The sequence below is a fragment of the Dysidea avara genome, chromosome 15 (assembly GCF_963678975.1).
Source record: "Dysidea avara chromosome 15, odDysAvar1.4, whole genome shotgun sequence".
In the NCBI taxonomy this organism is placed as follows: domain Eukaryota; kingdom Metazoa; phylum Porifera; class Demospongiae; order Dictyoceratida; family Dysideidae; genus Dysidea; species Dysidea avara.
In genome coordinates, this window is record NC_089286.1 from 4,094,950 (window position 1) to 4,114,180 (window position 19,231).

Genomic DNA, 19,231 nt, shown 5'->3' on the forward strand with positions numbered 1-19,231 from the left:
GACTTCAGCAGATTTGACGAATAAAATGCTGACGAAAATTAAGAAATTGTAGACAAAACCTGTACTTTTAAGGGCGCTTATAAACATTTGACGAATATAAATTTGACGAATTAAACCAATTCGTCAAATTCGTCAAATTTTTTTGATGTCAAAATTTCTTTGCGTACGGTAGCCTGCATATAAGACTGAGGCTATTGACACCAATCGTCGGTGTCAATAAGCACCATCTAAAGCTATTGACACTGACCTACAAAACTAAATTAAAAGAAAAAAAAAACAAATATTTGGACTCTAGTTCACCATGTTAACCATCCAACTGCCAGTAGCAGCTATCAACTCCTCTTCTTTTCTAACATATAAATGCAAGTTGAAAAGGATGCCATACTTTTAAGAATACCACTGAAGAAGAAATTAAGGCTGAACCTGACCCTAACCCTAATGCTAGCACTAAAGTTTGCCTGTTAAGCATAATGATGTCTTTTATTGTCTGTATGAAGGTAAGTTTTTTTGTTGAGTACAAGGCAAGCTAGGGTTGGAGGTAGTGAAGCAACCATCCTGGCAAACCCTAGCTTACCTCAAATGTACCAAAAACTTACCTTCATACAACTATATAGTGTGTTTTATACTTGGTCAGTATCATTAGCTTTTGGTGGTGCTTATTGACACCTACAATCTGTGTCATTAGCCACGTGAAACTCTAAACCACCTTACAGTCAAATATAACTCCAGAGGTACTCATTAATTTTTTCATCACAGTATAAAGAACAGGAACTGAATTTTGAGATATTCCAGGTTCCAGTTGATGCTGATAATTTGCCACATGCTTATATATCTAACATGCTACCACAAAACTGAATCAACACTGGTCTAGAATTTTGGTGTGCATTCAACGGATGCCAAGACCCTGACATCCAGTATTATCTTCTCTAGTGGAATACCACTCGTGATGATAACACTTTAGATAGTGTAAAGACTTCAAACTTTGTAAGAATGCTAAACTCCTGACAAGTTACACACAATAATACAACAAGTGTTTGCATACTTGATAACATTGGCACTTTCCAGGATGTCCAAAAGGACCCTCATTTCCTCTGTCTCCTCTTTGTCCTTGTGGGCCTCTGACTCCATCTTGACCTTTTATTCCTACAGTACCTGGTGCACCAGGGTCTCCAGCTCTGCCATTAGTACCATTAACACCTGAAAGTTGCCAATAATAAATTAATAAAATGCACCCAACAATTTGTTGTACTCATAGGTGGTGGAAGGGGGGGTGGCTAAAATGTTAATACAAAAAACTTTCCTAAAGTGGGAATTGAACCACTACATACTTTGAGCATAAATAATAGAGTAAAAGGGATAGGAAACACAAGCGATTTCCAGTTTGATTTCTGTTACACGTGACTTGAAAGAGGACAAGACAGTTTTGTGCTCAAGCATGGGAATTAGTGTTCTAAGCAGCATAAATAGTAATCCAACAGACTACAGCAAGTATTTAGGCCTTTGTGAGAAATTTTGGCGAGAGAATCCAGACCGTACATTTTGTAACAAAGTATATCGCATTAACCGTGATTGTTACACGCCGTCATACTTTCGCTCATAGTACTTTCATGCCTTGTCCATACTGCTTCTTGCAAAGTCAGTTCCACTTTCGAATCTTGTGGTAAGCTAGGCATGTCACCAACACAGTCTTTTACCATTGCATTGTACTGCAAGGTGGTTTAACTTTTGGCAAAAAATGGAATATACTTAGTCATTTCTTCAAGCAACAGTTCTTGTTTTGCTCTGATATTTCCTCTGGTTCCCTCTGTTAAATGGTAAGGAATAGGTTTATCACAGTTAAAAGGATAGAATATATTTACGAAGAAAGTTAAGTGGTTTAAAGTAATTTTTGGGCCATTTTTTTCACTTTCAATCTCCTTTAATTTTGAGTATAACCTCCTTGAGGGTTGGTACCATCCTAGTTCCCTTGATTACTTACTTGAGTTCACTGTAGCAAAGTTTCACAGTCGTTGGTTACAAATTCTGTTGTTACAACAATTTGTTTCTCTTTGATACAAGCGCACCAAGCGTAATGGAGTATGTTTATGACATAATACACGGAATTCCAATAGAAATGTACGTATTTTGTGATGTCACGTTATTGCATTTCCTGTCCCTTTTATGTACTCTATTATCTATGCTTTGAGTGACAAGTTAGTACTCCACAATAATAGGCATCAGACACTATAGCTAATTTACCTATTATTCTAACTCATATTTTACCTCTAAATTCATGTTTTGTTAACAAATTGCACTTTCATAAAATATAATAACCATTTACATGAGCAACTGATAAAGTGAGGATATTGTTTTTGATGAAAGCTGTATATATTCACTTGGCAGCTTTAACAAAACATTTACTAATAACTTGCTCTAATAAAACTGTAATACTTATAACAAGTAGACATATCAAAATAGATTCTGTGTGAGACATTATTAATAGTTAATAGCCATTCCTGTATTTTTTAAGAAGTTGTTTCTCTCTAAGGATTTACCATAAGTATTTACTTAAAATTTTAGTTTCAGCCAGAATGGTACATAATGGTAGTGCAGAAAAAAAGCCTTTATGTGTAACTCATCTGGATCAAAAGCTGTTAATTTGGCATTACACATAGTGCATCATACTCTTGTAAGTACAAGTTAACCTGGTACTCCGTAACCTCCAATTTGACCATCCCTTCCTGTTAGACCTTTCAAGCCAGTATCTCCTTTAGAACCAGCAAATGTTAAAATTGCATTACATTCCTTAGCATCTCTGATCATTCGCTTACTACTAACAGGTTCATTGTATATATGTTGTGAAATAGAGTGAGAAGGTAGCATATGGTTTTGACTAGAGTAAGTCATCAAATGGTTGTAGAACTGCTCAGCAGACATTTCATGATTCACATCAATGCTATTGTATAATTGCCTTGTGGTTTTAATGATGTGTCCCAGTTCTGCCATACGACGGGAAATCCTCTCATCATTTGATGCAGCACATCCTGCTAAACCAGGTGGACCTGCTAGACCAGGTCTGCCGGGAGGACCTGGTAAACCTTGATCTCCAGGGAGACCAGTAATACCATCAATACCTGGATATCCTCTATCACCTGTATCACAATAATATAATTTTACTACATTTAAACAAATATTCACCTATCCTTCCAGCCATTCCTGGTGGTCCTCTTTGTCCAGGGAAACCAGGCGGTCCTTTTAAACCACTAGCACCAGGAAATCCTGGTAGGCCAATGGAACCTTTAGCTCCCTTGTTCCCTGGCTTCCCCGGTGTACAGTTTCCAAGTGATGAACACAAGCAAGGTAACCCTTTAGGACCTCTGGGTCCTCTTCTGCCTTGTCTTCCAAGTTCTCCCGGTAAGCCTTTTTCACCTTTCTCACCCTTGATACCATCAACACCTCTTTCTCCGTTTGGTCCATTTATCCCATTGTGTCCATTTATTCCATCATGTCCTATGGGACCTGGATTTCCTTGAACTCCCTTACTACCAGGGGAACCACGTTGTCCTTGCAAGAAAGTCATGTCCTCTCTTTTTCTTCTTTTACGGTTTACCTATCAAAATATGCAAAAGTAGCACTGAGCCACATGATATTGTATACTTTTGTATCACATCTTACTGAATAAGAATCTGTGCTAATTTCCATCACAAGAAGACGTATTCCATTATGTGGAGTCTTATCATCAGATCTAAATATCAGTGTAAGAGCTGAAGCAATATCAACTGCAACCTGAATCCTGGGATCAGTCACATTACCACAAGTCACCAGTTGATTGAGAGTTGTTTTCTTATCAAGTTGTTTCTGTGTTAGTGTTAGAGTAAACAGCAACAAAACAAGAAGTTCATTTTTACCCAATTATGGTATTTATAATAATAACATACTAGGTAACAAACAAATATGAGGATTCCTGAATATATGACCCACTGAGCAAAAACCTGACTAGTTTATTTGTATAATTCTGTTTTTGAAATAAATAGCATTGAAATACATTGGGTAAAATGCATGCTACAAAGTATTTTAATATGTTTTTATCACTTTAGTAAACAGTGAAACAAACTTTGAATAGTTATAATTATAATTACATGCTATCAGAATTCACTACTTTGTGGAGAGTTTCATTTCTGTACTCAATAGCTATGTGTGTCTGTTTGTGTCACTGTATATAAAATTTAACTCTATCATTGTCAAATTGATTGGTTTGCTCTTCCTGCTGTCTATTGCAACAACTCCAAGAGTGCTTACCAGATATGGCTAAAACATTAACAAAGCCCATTGGTTTTATTTCTGAGGGGGTTTAACACCAACTAAAATCCTTGAGAATCCTGAATGAGATTCTAAATCCTACAAAGCACTTAACTAAACTTCCGGATTGTAATTATCACTATTACGGATTTCAAATCTGATTCAAATATGTATGTTTAAAATGTGTAATATGATAAAACAAGAGTGTGAAAACATAATATTATACAGAAATAGTATCGTTGTAGGATTCCAAAACCTATTCCAGTTGGTACCAAACCCTCACGTTTTTTCCTCTAGACAACAAAGAAGTTATGAAAGGAGATGCAAATTAGTCAGGCTTTGGCTCAGTGTGATCAACACTACATACAATCACAACTATCTTGTACAACTGTAACGTTTACATGAGCTTGTCAGTATTTATGACTGTTGACCAACCTCACGAAACTCAAAGAAATCTTGACAATTTCCCCCAGTAACACTCTTCTTAGATATCCTACTATTGTTGTCTATTTCTTCTTTAATATCTAAATGTCCTTGTAGTTCCTGATCAACTACTTGAAAATATTGATAGACAAATCCTCTATTTCTGGATTTATGTTAAGAACAAATTAATTGTTATACAGAATTTCAAAACAAATTAAGTACTGTATAAGCAGAGAAGAATATTTGGTGTTAGCATAATAATTTGCATTTGGTGAGAGTTTAATTGGACAAAATGTATGTCGTGGAGTCCCACGTGGTAGCACATTGTGTAGCTAGCTACATGGCTTCTCATTAGCAAAGATGTATAGATGCTTACATCTTTGCCTATTTATAGGCCCGCACACTGGAGAGACTCTTTATGTGAAATGGAGGAGGGAGATTTATTCAATCCATAGCCAGTGCAGCAGCCATCTGAAATGGGAATGAAGTGATTAGGAAAATTCTCCATGCAGTATCTCCACTGCAAGTATCTTTGCTTCCTTTAAGTGAAAGAATAGGGCCGTAACCTGCAGTATTACAGACAATCATAGCATTGTTTGATCAACCGCAGGCTGCATGAGGTTCAGTACATTGATATAATTTAGTGCAGACTATGACTCTCATACAGGTATATCTTTCTTGCTAGCTATCTTAGATTTTACAGAGCTTTATGTACTTGCAATTGGTCATACTACCTTTTGACAGCATTCAATATCACCATACTTGATGAGCTTGCTAGATACAGCAGCTTGATCTCATGGCTATTCAATCAGTTAAAATATATGAGACACTAATAATAAAATGTGGCGAGGCTTTAATTTGGTGATTTTGTAAGTATTTGTCAAATTGTTATATTTAATCCCATTTCAAAATTTCTGCTCATACAGTATATAATATAATCATTAGCATGTACATATCTTGGAAATGTATCTGCAGTATATATTAGTTAAAGCAGTGTTGAAAATAAATTACAGGCAATCATTTAAACAATCATAAATCATGAGTTCAGGAGTTGTCTCAATTTGTTCACCATGAACTAGGCTAATGCAGCTATTCAAATGTTCACTCTTTAGTAAAGCCACATGCATTTTTATGTAACATATTCAATGCAAAAACAAATTATGCAAACTAGTCAGGTTTTCACTCAGAAGATCTCATATTTGGCTAGAAACTATTGTATTTTTATAGTGCATGAGCATATGTGTTGCTTTTCTGGTTTAACATAGGAAACCGAGATTGCAATCAAGAGAAAATATTAAGCAATTATTTCATCTGGAATAATAGCAAGAAAGCAAGTACCTATTTGTGAATAGCAGAAGGTTAATTGTAATGGTCAATGTTGAATTGGCAGGTCCAGAATTCACTGGGACGGGACATTGAGAAGAATAACTGAGAAGGCTAGCTATTCAGTTGAGTAATGGAAAGCTTGTACAGCTAGTTAGCAAGCGTGGCCAGTAATATAGCAACAATGATATTCAGCGGCCACTTGTTCTAATGAAGAATTCACTAAAATAGTGGACAGTTAGTTTTAGTGAACATGCACTTTAAGGACTGATTTATTAGTTGGTTATTTGATATACTGACAAACACTATTAATCAATGTACTATATGCAAACTAATGGACAAGAAGTATGGTCATGCATTTAGTCAAGTGATATCTTGGCAGTGGTATACTATATCCCAATGTATTTTTTAATTATTTGTTTAACCAAACATTCCACACTTAAGCATGCTGATGGGGCATATTGATAGTTTCTTGAGGCAATATTACTCTTATCTGTGACCGGATCTGTAAGAACGCCACATGTTAGTGCATTTTCAATTTCCAATTTTTTTATCTAGACAGCCATATGAATTATTGATCAAAGTTTCAGCTCTAGAAGTCAAGAACGTTTGTAGTTACAGCCCTACAAAAAGGTATCAAAATCAATTTTCATAGTGACAATAAAGAAAATATTCATAACTTATGAATGTGGTCAGCTACCAAGATACCACTTCCACCATCGAGTTCTCCATGAACAGAGAAATCTGTTGCTGGGTAAGTTTTGCCTTCCAGGCAGAGCAAAGACAAAAGTTTGAGAAAAAATGACAGTGAACTGTTCGTCCAACACAAAGCCTTGTATATTCTGTCTTCTTGAAAGATTTTGGAACTTCTCATGCTTTGGGGATCAAGATGCTAACAAGGTTTTTGCTATTAGCACCTGCAAAGCAAGCATTCAAAAAATTTATTAATACTTTTTACTTACGTAAATGTGTCACCAAATGCAATCATTGCATTCTGCTGTAAAATTAGGCTTGTGCTAACATGTGGGATTCTTGCAGATCTGGTTTCAAAATCATATGCTGTAGTCATTTGCTTATTGTATTTAGAGGTTTAAGAGCTAATTAGCATTATATTTGAAAAGAGAATGGTTGAACTGCATGTACCTTACTGTATAATCACTAACCTATTACCAATAATATAGAAGCAGACAGTATCATCTGGATATTTTCCTTCAGCATCAACTGGAGTACCAATATCAAACAGCATAGTGCCATGATCATTTTCATATCCTGGTATTAGTTGAACAACTTCTTTAAATGATAACGGCGATTCAATTCTGCACTTATTGTTGTTGGTTATTCGGTATTTGTAACAAGCTCGATAACTACAATCAAGCAACAAATAAATGTAAGCATAATACCTACATTATTATCATGAATGAATAGCTGCATGCAGGATGTATATGTCTTTTAAAAACAGTCAATCTTATATGTGCTTGTCTCAGTCAGTCCTTGAATTGTGAAATTTCATGAAGGTAAGTTATTGGAATAAACTATTGCTACAAAAAGTACATAGTGCACACAACAGAAAACAAATGCTATTTTACGGGGCCAGGGGTATGTTCCCAGAAATGTTTGAGTTTAGATGAGCTGAGATGGTGTTTTAGATTATTTTCATTGCACTGCTAGAGGTCACTGTTTGAGATACTATTAGAACATATGAATAAGTATCTTGTTTTTTGTACAATGATCAGCAAAAATTAGGAGGAGCTGGTTCCTCTGGCATCATGACATTTAATGTATGTATGGTTTCAATTAAAAGACACTTCCAATAACGTTGTAGTTCAAGATGTTATCAGTATCATGATCAGCAGACCATCAGTACTTCAGTTTCCTTTCTGTTGTGTTGTAAAGCAATTAGTAGTATATAGTATTAGTCAATCATGGAGGTTTGCACTTTCTCACAAAAATTATTGACCAGAAACCAGCTTCACAATACCTTCATGGCACCTTGACAGTATTAGTTAGCCACAAAAATGCCTTTAGTATGAACTGAAATGCTACCAATTCTGTAGGTTGCTATAAAAATGTTTTAGAAAATTCTACCGATTAACTGAGTCCCTACCGATGCCAAGCATAACTTGATAAGAAATAAGGCTACAGGATTGAATTTTTCACTGTTCAACATATATCGCTTAAACCCGAGGGTACCTTTTGGCATACCGCAGTATGTACAATATGCTTACCTGCGTTTGCTGACAACAAGATGTCGATTCGCGGTAGTGTTGTGTAATGGCTTCCCTTATTTGCAACAGAAATCGTCCAAGATTTCCATTGTGACTTGATTGATTGCAGAGGTCCTTCTTATAGAGCTCTTCATAGGTAATGCTGAGTAATGGTTTGAATATAGCTGAAAATAAAGCGTAATGGCCACTTTATTATTTCAGAAATATTATTGATAGTTGAGGTGCACTTTCAGATAAAAATATTCCTGATACCATTCTTCTTCTAATGCATTCACCAGTCATAATAAAATAACGGTACAAAAAAGTAAACAAACAAGTGTAAGGACAGTGGCGTAGCCAGGAATAAATCTTTACCGAGGCAAAGTTTATACATTGACCTAATTAAAAGGGTCTGCTTCTGACTCAACTGATTCACAAATACTTTCAAGTATGGGTGGTACAACATTTGCAGGTTGACTCTGGTCGGATGGAAGAAACTGTTTTTCTACATGTCATAAGTAATGCTTCAGCTTAGTTAATGCTACAGTATACCATGCTTCAATTATTAAGGTGGCAATAAAGCAATGATGCTCATAAGAAGCCTAGCAAATACATATGATGTAACATATCATATACTACACAATTTGTGGTAAATCAGGCAGGGATAATTCGGCGCTACACCATAATAAATTTACTGAGTGTAGAAACAGCCACGAACAACAGGTGAGTTGCAAGCAAAAACAACAAGCAGCTGGTGTTACACGGTTCAGGTGGAATGCAACTCATCTTTACAACAAATTAACAACCTTGATAATGTGAAAACAAGCACCACTAATAATTATTATTTGTTTCGACTCACCTTACAAACATTATCTTTTCTTTGTAGACACAGGTTGAACAGCCATGAACCTTTGTATGAATGGTAAGCAATAGTGTCTGGATAATTCTACTTATTGGTATATCATATATTCATTGTATGGCTTCTTTGCTTGATGCGAACGGAGGAACAAGGCTCTCATCTGCTTGTAAATGCCATATATTTCGACTTGTAAATCACTTCCACTTATTGATACGTAGAATGATTCTTGTAATAGTATGCTTTCATCATGTGAAGTATTGGAGCTAAAAGTTGAGGTTATCAAGAGATAATGCGTCTTCTCTGGTCCACTAAGTACCACCAATTTCTTGGTTTGAGAGCAGTTTAGGGACCCGCCGATTATGCTGGCCTAATAATGAGCATAATAGGTACCTGAAAGCATTGAGCATAATGCTAGCATAATAGGCAGAACACTTGTGCATTACCATAAATTCTTGCTTATCAAAATGCATATCACAGAAAAAGATCGATATACTCTAATAGAACAGTCAGAGAACAATCAGACAGCTGACTGTTCTATTAGAGTATATCGATCTTTTCTGTGACATGCATTTTAACAAGCAAGAATTTAGGGTCTGTGCTTCAGCAACTTACTGTTTTCAGAAAACATGCCGGAACTGAGTTATAAATATTGAGCATGATGTGAGCATAATAGGTAACTATTGAGCATTAATTTGAGCATAATAGGCAAAATTTTGAGCAGTGCAGCATAGCATAATAGGTAAAATAATGAGCATAATCGGGGGGGGGTCCCTAGAGCAGTTCTACGCTTTATACTCTCTGCGAATGGTAGATTCCTGTATGCATAGTTTATTTGTATACAAAATTAAGTACTAACTTTCAATATGTCTTAAATTGAGACCATGTTGAGACACAGCAGATTGTTGTCAAGAATGTGCGTTATTGCTTTAGTGCCACCTTAAACTAGTTTAATTGCATTCAATTGGCACAAAAAAACAGAGATAGTTTGAGTGGTCAGGCCATCCATGGACTGCAACGGAAGTCATAGTTGTGCACACTATACTTTTTATTGATCTGATGTGATATTTAAGTCAAAGATTATCTCTTTCATGCGATGATCAACTGCATGTGCTAAGCATGTCAAGCTAGGGAGTCTGGGAGTATGCTCCCTCAAGGAAAATTTTGAAAATATATGCTTTGAAATAACACGTGGAGGTTATTTTTTTATTGCAACTGATTTGTATGATCAATTAGCTCAATGCAGTGCCATGCAGCTGACTCGTTGGAACTTTTGAAAAGTAATTTAATACAATTATCATAAATGTAAATAATTCAGACCAAGCAGTGTAATAAGAATGGTGGCTAATCTGTACTGAATGCTCTATTAGAGTATATTACGGTGACTGCTCTATTAGAGTATCTTGATATTTTACAAATACAAGTAGCTGAAAAGTGGTCCAGCACTGTGTCACTGTAGGTTCTGGCCCTGCTTAGCACTACAGCCATAAATTCTATTATGTGTGATACAGTTATGCTGTCTAGTATAAATGTTTGAGTAGAAAATCAGGGGTATCAAAACTCAGGCCTGCCCAGCCTGTTGTTGAGAATTTTTATTGAGGTAGCTGCCTCGGTTACCTCAATGGTAGCTACGCCACTGAAGGAATTTCAAGTTTAATTAGGGATCAGAGGAATAAAAATAGTCCACCAAGGGAGGTAATCTATACCTGCGGATATACTGGTGGACATTTTTTAATCCCTAATTCAGTCATGGGTCACTGAAGTAGGGATTAAATGTCCACTAGTGCATCTTCAGGTGTACACGATCTCACTACTTTTATTTCTTTGATGCCTTGCACTTGTTAGTATATAGACTGCAATTCTCCCCACTTGGATATTTCAAGTTTGTTGTCATTTATCTGTCTACTTCAACTAGCTATTTATATATATTGGTAAGCAAAAAGTCACTTACAGCCTTGTGTCCACCACTATTCTGAACCCTCCCTCTTTTAGCCACTGGATACTGTAAGCAGTTGTGATCATTTCTGCATGAGATATTACCACATGCGACATAATGAAATCTATGATTGTTACATTAGAGTATGATTGTTACATTAGAGTATGACTGTTACATTAGAGTATGACTGTTACATTAGAGTATGACTGTTAGATCAGGGGATGACTGTTATATTAGAGTAAATCAATCTGATCAAGGTCCTGCTAGGATCATTTGACATAGATATTCTTTTCTAATTATTTAGAATGTGGAGAACAAGTTGGTGTTGTACTAAAAATTGGATGCCCATGTAGTTAATACTATATAATTATCCCATTCTACAGTACCTAAATACACAATGCAATTAATCAGGACATTAATTTAGCTAGATAACTAGATTTTTGACTTGTAAATGTTGTAATTTAATGTATTTCATATTTCATGAATTATTTTGTACTTAAGTTGCAATGCACTGCTATCTCAAACAAACTATTCTAAACATCTTAACTGTTTTATAGGTGTCCTTGTTTTCTAGTGCGAGAAAGCCTAAAGGTTGCCCTCCATTTCCATTACATAAGTATGGGACAGATCCCTTTCACTTCAAAGCAAACCATTATTCCTGGTAGCCTACGAGGCTAGATATGCCATTTTCAGTTGTTTTACACCAATATAGCCCATTGTGAAAAGCATTTTTATAATGTCTTCAGGAACTCATTTTACCTATATTTCAAAATGGCATGAGTAAACCACCTCAAAACAAAGGCTTGCCTACCTGGAGGGTTAATACTGGCTAGGGACCTGAATCAAATATTCTCACAATTTTGCCCAAATACTTTCCGGAATTTCCAAACTTTTCACCTGTTATCCTCTTTATTGTTCCCATTATGCTCCTAGCAGGTTAACAACATTTCTTACAAATAATCTTGGAACATTTTAATCAGCAAATGCTCTATTAGAGTTACTACAAAATGACTGTATTTATGGGTGTGTCTGCTTCAGTATCAGCGCATCTTGCTATGAAATGTGTTTTACAAGTTATAGCAAGGCTAAAGTTTATTCTATGAGCTATGCTGCCATATGGTGGCAGTGACCAATAATGGGTTAATCTATGCTTATACTTTCCTAAGTAATTTACTATAAAGGATAGCAGAATACTTTTAATATGGTCAAGTAATAGAGAGATGCAGAAGTAAATATACAAAATTAATGAAGTAGAGGTTTTAAATTAGGGGTGCACCCACAGATGGCAGCAGTAGGCCAGCTGTAGCTGTGCATCTGGTTTCCTAAAATTGAAAATATTTGTGTATTCCTTGACCCTTGTGAGAAAAATAGGTCACAATATGCCAGCAAAATAAAAAGCACAATAAACTAGAGTGCTATACCTAGTGTATTAGATGGATAATTCAAACTATGGACTCCCTAATAGAGCAGTCGGTAGAGACACTCAAATTCACTGAACATAGGTCCTGTTTTTGGTATAACCAGCTCCTTCCTGGACTTGTGCACATTTGTTATGCAATAGTGCAAGGTGTAACCTTTCATAATAGGTGAATTACACCATTCTTGAGTCGAAAAGTCCTATTTAATAGTTATACCACGGCTGCAAGGGATTTTGCTGATATATACACCCAAAGCCCGAGGGCTGTGGGTGTATATGTCAGCAAAATCCCAAGCAGCCATGGTACAAGTGATATATATCACTTGGGGTGCACTCACCTAATAGGTGAAAGAACTAATGAGAACTCATCCCATTTGTTTTATACAGTAGCATCTGAAAATCGATCGTGGTTTTAAAAGCGTGGGCTAATAGCCATCAAAACGTTGTCCATGCATTAAAACGTCATTAATACGTTACTATGCTTCAACACGCTATGTTAGAAAGCTTGCAATTGTGGGATTGAATTTAAATTGTTGTTATTTTTGTACTAAGTTAAGCCAACAAACTTCGCTATTGGGACAGTAAGTAAGTTATTATATACTTAGGACTGTAAGTTACTAACCTATTTCAGCGTAGCAGTAGTAGTTTTTCCATTTTGTGGTCTGTTCCAAGGTTGATACGTGGTGAGTAGAAATACGCATCCATGATCGCCCAAACAATTATTTTGTACCTTCATTATCCTTTACTAACAACTAACAAGTCCATCTTAGAGAATATACTCAATTTAGCAACCACTACAAAATCGAGTCCCACAATGCAAAGCTTCATGTCGCTCAATATAATGAGTCAAAGCGTATCATTTCTTTGAACTGGTTGGGCATCAAAGTCATTGGCAAACCGCTTTCCCATAATATTTCCTGAGCAATATGCGAGTTAAACACCGAGGGGCGTCTTTGAACGCCCATGCTAAAGTGGTATATATTATATTAAAGTTATACATTGATGGAAACAGGTAAGTTAACAGTTGGCTGCTTTATCCCATATGTGGCATGGTGGATACAAGTGCATATACACATGCACAACAGCAAAAATGGGACAAATCACAAACAAACCAGCTGTGGAATGGATTGCATTGTAAGAAAACGGTATAGAATACTTCTTTGGAGTGTAATGCACTTTTGTAAATAGTTAGCTGGGATTCTGTTATTGGTCTTTTCTACTGAAGTTTAGACTTTGCTGTAATAGATCATGTCTTGCTGCAAAAATTTCTCTTCATGATGTGTGATAAAAGTTACACAATGTGTTCACTAATATATCATTTTATGCAACTGTCTCAGCCAAAACCTGCATTGTGCTGAGTAGTTTTAGAATTACATTTAGTGGTAGGCAGTATAAGAATAGCAAAGAAATAAATTTGTACAGTGACTATATTATACTGAAATAAATGACAGGCACATAACTTGCATGTGTAATGGTCTAGACTTGGCTTAAAGCTTTTACAATGAACTGGTAAATTAACCAATCTTAGCCCTTATTCAGTTGTGCATACAATTATGACAGTGTTTAATTCATTGTATCTGCTATGACAACAAGCCACAGATTCTTTTTAAAGCTTTCCTTAAACTTGAAAACAATAATTTATGGTGTACACATAAGTTTAATTGAATTGAGAGTGAGTAATAGCACATTTAAAATTTGCACAAGTTTCCTCAAAAGTTATAAATTCATCAATTGTTTTTCAACACATTTATTGAAAAGTGTGTTGGTGCATACCATGTAGGTTTTAGCTGAGACTAGAGATCAAATTGAGGCTAAACGGGAGTATAATATGAAATATACCTCGTTAAAGGCTTGCTTGAAATGGTATGCTTTTTGCCCAAAAATGTTATCAGAAAGGAATGAAGTTTTGGAGCATAATTCACTTACACTGGTTTGGTTAGCATTATGGTGCAGCTATATACGTATTACAGTTAGCATAAGTGCTTTGAAGAATTTCATGCTGACTGTATGCAATATGCAGCAGTAAGGAAAGTGTCAGTATAGAAAAACAAATGGTGAAGATCGTGAATAGTATGGAAAGGAAAGGCAAAGTACAGTGGACAAACACTTGTCCAAAACCTTAAAGGTATACATGCTACTAATCTGTTTGTTATTAATTAAGTCATAAAATGGTGGTTGTACAACATGTTGTTTAGCCTTTATCCTTTCAACTCTGGTGAGGCAAAAAATCTGTTCAGGCATTTTAATTAAAATTCAATGTGAGTGGTCTAAAGGTTTTTAGATTTTAAGGTTAAAGTGAAGTAAGACTCTTCTGAAAAGAGTACTTTTCATCACGATAATTCTGTGATGGTTTTTAGCAGCAATGTTTTGGTGGGTACCCTTTATTTTGGGGAGAGATCTCTGTAGTTGCCTTGACTGATATTTCATCATATATTTTGTCTTTCATTATCAGCAGCACCTGTCACTTTTAGGGTCAATCCCCACTAAACACCATACTGTATGATGGTGTGGGAACCCATTTTCATGTTAGGACTTTTGTCTTTAGTTCTCTACAAAAACTAACTTAATACACACTGTTCACCTTTCTAATGAAATATATTGACTACAATGGGAAAAGTGAATACCCTTGATACCTTGGCATTCAGGGTTTAAAAAAAGGAACCTGTATTCCATCATGTTCTCCTGCACAAAAAAAAAGATTTGAGAATAATGTGTTGTTTTCTTTCTGTAGCATAAAGGACTTGTAAGTGATTTGCTCATGTTATGGTAGAATACAACATTATTGTCATCCTACCCGTAAATGAGGACAACAATTATACCTACTATATATGGACCTGCTAGCACAATGATCACCTCTGTAAGCCAATGTTAAGCTCCAGTAGTTTATTTCCAGTATAGCCAGTCACTGAACAAATCAATTACTCTTTGTGTCTATATAGAAAAGTAGAAATCTATTCTCTCTCAGGCCAAAACTTTTGTAGCTTATTCTTTGGAAAATGCATGAAGCAAAGAATACTACAATGTAAGGTTGATTTGTTGGTCACAAATCAAGATACATGCTATATAGTGTGTTGTGCCAAGTGCAGCTGGTACGGGTGTGCCACATAAGTATGTGATTGCAATTGGGTACCAGAAAGCAGGCAAAACTTCATGAAGCCAACAGTGCTGTACACCTTATCCTCACCATTATAACATACCTGTGAAGCTGTGAATGTGATTTGTATACACAACACCAAAGGGCCACACATGCAAGCTGAATTAGGGTGTGTTATGAACTGTTCAAAAATATGATGCATGCACAGCATGATCAAAGGTGTCTTTTTGTAACACAGAGAGCAATTGCATTATGGTTTATACTGTGTCAAAGAAACAATCTAATAGTCTTGGTAGATAGCTATACACACTGTTTAATATGACCAAAAGGTGTATCAATGCCAATTTAGCTCTGCCATTGTACTTCAGACACGTAAGTGTTAAGGCATGTCCACACGAATTCGAATTAGGAACCGGATGCAAAACGAATTCAGGCAATGCGTATTGAATCCGAATTGAACATGTCCACACGCATTATCGCGTAATGCGCATTCTTGAATTTACTAGTGTGATAAACGGATAATTAAACGGTTGAGAAAACACTCATTTGCGCCAACCAAGAGAACAGTGAGTTTAACGATAGACTGAAAGGAATAGCTTGTAGTAACACTTGTACTTTTGTTTATAACGTACCGGAAGGATTTCTACAAATAGAGTACGAAAAACTGCTGATGGTGCGTGATGGGTATGGGACCGTTCTTCTTTCAAACTCTAAGGGCTAGATACGATGATGAAACACTGCTTCGATACGTCCCTGCGTTTTTAAAACACCGAGCACTTCTGTATTTCTATTCTGTGTTGTTTACAAAGGTCACGCACAAACATGTCAAGCCCTCATGTACTGCTTTATTATGACGTAGCAATTACTAGCAAATCCAGATTCACAGCCAATTTGTATTCAAACCATCTGTGGAAGTGGATTCATGTAATCCACTTTCAATTCAAATCACCCTAATGCGCATTCCGTGTGGACGCGAATAATTCGAATCAATGCGTATTCAATTCACATTATTTTTGTCGTGTGGACATGCCTTTAGTAATACGATCCAAAAAACTTTGTGTTGCTAAAAATGGTGACTGAAGCCATCCAAGTTTTACAGGTTATAAAATCATTGAATATCTTGAACACTATAATTATACAGTAAACATAAATAAATAATGACAAAGAAATAATTATTCAGGTTAATTACTTAACCCATTGCCTGCTGAACTCCTGGCGACTACTAGCTGAATTTCTGAATTGTATCACATTACCCTTACCATACACAGAACTACTTAGTAACCATGCATCTAAATCCTCACTATGAAATAAGGAAATCAATTGTGCTGTTTTTGTTTACATAATACTAACCGCAATGAAGTTATTACTCGGCAAAGTCCAAACATTGGTAAAACCATCCCGAACAAACAACAGAATCCCAACTATCTAAAAAGGTGCCTTACACTCCAAAGAGCTGTTCTATACAGTTTACTTACAGCACAATCCATTCCACAGGTGATTTCTTTGTGACTTGCCGAATTTTGCTGTTGCACATGCATATCTGCACTCGTGACCACCATGCCACGTCTGGGATAAAGTAGCCAACTGTTAACTTTACCTGTCTCCATCAATGTATAACACTTTTTTGTTATTAATAACAAGATGTTTTCAACTCAAAGAATGATTTAACTCGCCTATTATGAAAGGTTACACTTTATACTATTACATAACAAACACACACTAGTCCAAGAAGGACCTGGTTATCGCAGAAACAGGACTCCTATGGGAATGTCCACTTTAGCACTAGCGCATCTCACTATTACATGCACTAAACAGTTTATAACGAAGCTAGATTTTATTTCCTTTGTGATTTATAACGCCATGTCGCCATATATATAACACTTGATGCAGAGGTGTCATTTAGTTGTACTACAGTATTTAGCAGTTGCACTATAAGGTTGAGCAGGTTTTGCCCACTACTTGATTGATTATAGTTAGAATGCTATCCCACTAGGTGGCTTAAAGCCTGTGAATACAGGGAGTCAGAAACATGTAACTAAAAGGTGAAGAATACATGTCATAGATTACCATGTAAACAAAGCAAGATTTATATGTATCTTAAATGGCTTTAATCGTGCATTGTCCCAATTGTTAATATATATTACCATTTCTACTGTGATTTGCTGTTGTGGTGAGATGTGTGGTTTGTTTGATACCTTTGAAGTAATTAGTGGTCAGACTGTGTGGCTGATGGGGGTGTGTGGCTGATGGTGGTGCGTGGCTGTGTTAGAAGATAAACAAAGAAAAAATAATGTAACTCTATACTCATTCAATCCTTTTTGTAATCAAAACCTGCATAGCTAGTTAATTATGTAGAGGAGATTAGAAATAAACATAGGCAGTGGATACTGAACCGAAAGTTGGTTCAATAAGCCATACTGGCTATTGAATCGACAGTAAAACTTAGGCAAAAAGGGTCACTAAGTGAAAAACAGACCCACAAAACTCAGTTGGGGCTAACTACTGGAGCTTTAGGTGAGTGTGCTAACCACTGTGCTACCACTGCTAGCTACCCACCTCCCCTACTTTTCTACCTTATAAATGTTACTCAAGTAGTATAGTCTCAGTATATAGTAAGAAGAAAGTAACCTAAAGGTGAAAAAGAAACCAAAGATGAACCTGACCCTAACCCTAATGCTACTTGTCACATGCCCTAATGTTGAATGTTCGGGACAAAATCTTTTGGTTCAACAACCAACCACTTCCTTACAAAAAATAGCTTTAGGTACACGTTTCTATTTTAATTAAAACCTCACATCTGGTTCAGATATGGGTCCCATCCGGATTACTATTTGGGTCAGTTGATCTAGTGGGCCAGTAGTACTGACGCTGATGCACATGCTAGCAGTGGAGCACATGGTTTAGCAAAATAATTCATTTGAATGTGTGTAATTCATATAGTATGTACCAATTGCACTAGCCAGCTTATGTATAATTGTAATTATTGTGCCATACAATGCCTGCAGAAATTCCCATTCCCAAGCCCCTCTGTGGACTTGCATAGACTCTTATGGGATTGACCAAATATACCCTGATCATGAAAGCATCCAGCTGCAGATCAGTCTGTACGCCAAAGGATGTCTAGCTTGGGATCAGGATCACTACCAAGTGTCTTAGGTTTACTTATTTCAAGTGTCTTAAAAGGTTCCACTGTAGCTAGCTGTATTTAGCTATGCATACTCACTTAGGTGGAGGCGTCCTGTCGCTCGCTTTCGATGTTGCGTCATCATTTTCCATCATCAACTGCTGAGCAGTTTTTCTTTCCATAAGCTTCATAGCCCTACTTCTGGAACATTTTCTGTCTGAAGGGAAGTCCTTTTCGACTATTTGATCCGTGGCAACTGTGATAATAGTGTCAAAAATGCAACTGTAGTTTATAACTCACTTACTTGCACGGCTACTAAACAAGTAGAGACACAGAACAGCGAACAATAACTTGCGAACCATAACTACTTTGTTTTCCTTTCTATAGTCAAGTAGTTAACCCGGCGTAAATTTTCAGTCAGTTACTCTTGTGCTCACGTTAGGGTCTGATAAATCTCAAATTATATACGTAGCTTATTAGTGGGTGTGGCTACTTGATTAGGCTTGTGTAATTTTTTGCAGCGATGGACCATAGATTTGCACTAACTTTCTGGGCACTGGGAAGAGAACGGGAACG

General features: G+C 36.3%; 1 protein-coding gene across 1 annotated transcript; it reads right to left on the reverse strand.

Moving 5' to 3' along the window:
• Positions 1 to 886: 886 nt before the first annotated feature.
• LOC136245221 (collagen alpha-1(IV) chain-like) lies at positions 887 to 19,072 on the reverse strand. Its single transcript, XM_066036716.1, has 9 exons — positions 18,960 to 19,072; positions 18,755 to 18,911; positions 7,188 to 7,388; positions 4,714 to 4,864; positions 3,655 to 3,837; positions 3,178 to 3,589; positions 2,685 to 3,131; positions 1,059 to 1,197; positions 887 to 1,001 (listed from the first exon to the last, which is right to left on the reverse strand). The coding sequence occupies exons 1-9, from the start codon at positions 19,015 to 19,017 to the stop codon at positions 887 to 889; spliced, it is 1,863 nt and encodes a 620-aa protein (XP_065892788.1). The 5' UTR covers positions 19,018 to 19,072.
• Between the last annotated feature and the right edge of the window lie 159 nt (positions 19,073 to 19,231).